The sequence below is a fragment of the Chrysoperla carnea genome, chromosome X (genome assembly GCF_905475395.1).
Source record: "Chrysoperla carnea chromosome X, inChrCarn1.1, whole genome shotgun sequence".
Classification (NCBI taxonomy): domain Eukaryota; kingdom Metazoa; phylum Arthropoda; class Insecta; order Neuroptera; family Chrysopidae; genus Chrysoperla; species Chrysoperla carnea.
The window spans coordinates 2069904-2072555 of NC_058342.1; the positions used below are offsets into that span (position 1 = coordinate 2069904).

General features: G+C 37.1%; 1 protein-coding gene across 1 annotated transcript; it reads left to right on the forward strand.

The window, feature by feature from the left end:
* The first annotated feature begins 864 nt into the window (after nt 1-864).
* Nucleotides 865-2361, forward strand: LOC123302311. Its single transcript, XM_044885186.1, has one exon. The coding sequence runs from the start codon at nt 865-867 to the stop codon at nt 2359-2361; it is 1497 nt and encodes a 498-aa protein (XP_044741121.1).
* Nucleotides 2362-2652: the final 291 nt, after the last annotated feature.

Sequence of the window (2652 nt, forward strand, 5' to 3'; positions counted from 1 at the left end):
GATAATGGTAGCAAATTAGCATGTCGCGCTTTACTCGATAGCGCGAGTGAGCGTAATTTTGTGTCTGCTATAGTTTTGAAAAAATTGGATATTCCAGTAAGGCATACAAATTGGTTGGTTATGGGTGTAGGAGGTAGTAATACTCCTGTTAATTCTGTTGTTTCTTTGAACATAGAATCTAGAACCACCAACTTTCAATTTAAAGCAGAATTTGGTGTTTTGGAAAATATTACGGATAATTTGCCGAAACGTAGCTTCAAAAAGCAGCTTATTAAGTGGCCATCTTTTATTAATTTGGCCGATCCAAACTTTAATTTGCCTGGGCCTATAGATATGTTAATCGGTACCAGCTTATTTTACAAACTTTTGAAAAAAGGTAAAATTGATTTGGGCCAAAATAGCCCTACTTTACAAAATACTAGCCTTGGTTGGATTCTAGGCGGTAATATAAATCTACAGAAAGAATTCAATTCTGTAAATTAAAACACTTTCACTTCTTTGGTGACTACTACAAATAATATAAATGAAATAATGACCGGTTTTTGGAAGCTGGAAGAATATTCCTCAAAGCCAATACGTTCGGCTGAGGAAAAACTTTGTGAAAAATTATTTCTTGAATCTGTATCTCGTGATTCAGATGGTAGATACGAAGTAGATTTACCTATTTTTATGGATAGAATTAACACTTTGGGTGATTCTTATAATTTTGCCTATCGTCGCTTCTTGTCATTAGAGAGAAAGTTCGCCAAAAACCCTGAGTTTTTCGAAAAATATAAAACTTTTATAAATGAATTTTTGTCTCTTGGGCATGGAACGGAAATTAAGCGTTTTCCGAAACATTTATCTGACAAACATGAATACTACATGCCGCATCATGCTGTCTTGAAAGATAGCAGCTCAACCACGAAACTGCGTGTAGTTTTCAACGCGTCTGCTCCTTCATCAACAGGTGTAAGCCTAAATGATATCATGTTAGTTGGACCCGTGGTTCAGTCTGACTTACTAACCGTTCTTATACGATTTCGTTGTTTTATCGTTGCGATTATATCAGACATAGCTATGATGTATAGGCAAATAAAGGTAAAAGATAATTTTCAGAGCTTTCAACGTATATTATGGCGAGATTCCCCGGAAGAAAATATCCGATGTTTACAACTGAGTAGAGTTACATACGGCACTGCGTCTGCCAGTTTCTTAGCAACAAGATGCCTCTTAAAATTAGTTGAAGATGAAGGAAGTTCTTTCCGTCTGGCATCTCGGGCTATTGAGCTAAATTCATATGTTGATGACATTTTAACGGGTGCTGAGGACTTCGATAAAGCCTTTCGGTTACAAGACGAACTGATTTCGTTATTAGAAAAAGGACAATTCAAGCTCCATAAGTGGTACTCGAATTATGAAAATGTGCTTGACAGAATTCCGGAAAAGAACCGTGAAAAGTGTTCATTCCAATTTTCTGATGGATGTTCGTCAATCAAGACTCTCGGATTGGTTTGGAACCCTGGTATTGACGCGTTTCAAATATTGGTACCGGATGATTTAATGGAATCAAAGGTCACAAAGCGTGAAATCTTATCAAGTATAGCCAAACTATTCGATCCTCTCGGATTAATGGCTCCAGCTTGTGTATCCGCCAAAATTATAATGCAAATGATTTGGCGTTCAAAAGTGGAATGGGACGATAAAGTTCCAAATGATATTCTTGAATTGTGGATCCCTCTTAAGGGTAAATTGTTCGAACTACGGAAACTCACTATTCCTCGTTTAAGTTTGATTTCACATGCAGTCAGGTTTGAACTACATGGTTTTAGTGATAGCTCTACCAAAGCTTACGGTTGCGCTATTTACTTGAAATCTGTGGACAGTAACGGGTACTCTCTCGTGAGAATGATTTGTGCAAAGTCTCGCGTAGCTCCGATTAAACCTATTTCACTGCCACGACTTGAGCTAAGCGCGTGCGTACTTTCAGCTCGATTCATGAAAACTGTTCGTCAAGCATTAACTGTTAAAATAGAGCATGCATACTTTTGGACTGATTCTATGATTGCTTTGGCATGGATTCGTTCAGAAGCTTCTCGTTGGAATGTGTTCGTAGCCAACAGAGTCTCTGAAATCCAAGAGTTATGTCCAGGGGATCATTGGAATCACGTTATTTCATCCGAAAATCCTGCTGATGTTGTTTCTAGGGGCATAGATCCTAGTTTGTTAGGTGCCCACGAACTTTGGTGGAATGGACCTACGTGGTTGGCATTAGATAAAAAATTTTGGCCCACTGGTGGAAATATAAATGATATTCCGGACCCGCCAGAGGCGAAACCAAAAGCATGCTCATCTCACCATCAGTCAATGCAAAGACAATGACTTTTTGATGTGGTTTGAAACATTCTCTTGTTTCTATCGTCTACAAAGAAGTTTTGCGTACGTTTTACGTTTTTGTTTTAATGCAAAACTCGTCAATAAAGGTTGTAGGCGATCTGAATTTCTTAAAGTTTCGGAATTAACCGAATCTTTTAACGGTATTTTTAGAATCGTTCAACAAGAATATTTCTCAAATGAAATAATGTTGTTAAATAAAGTAAAAGACGATCCTAATTATGTACCTAATTTAAAATCAAGTAAATTAAAATTTTTAAATCCCTTTATTGATAAAGA

Coding starts and splice junctions, on each gene's coding strand:
- LOC123302311 (XM_044885186.1), top strand. CDS start 865: ATGCCGCATCATGCTGTCTTGAAAGATAGCAGCTCAACCACGAAACTG.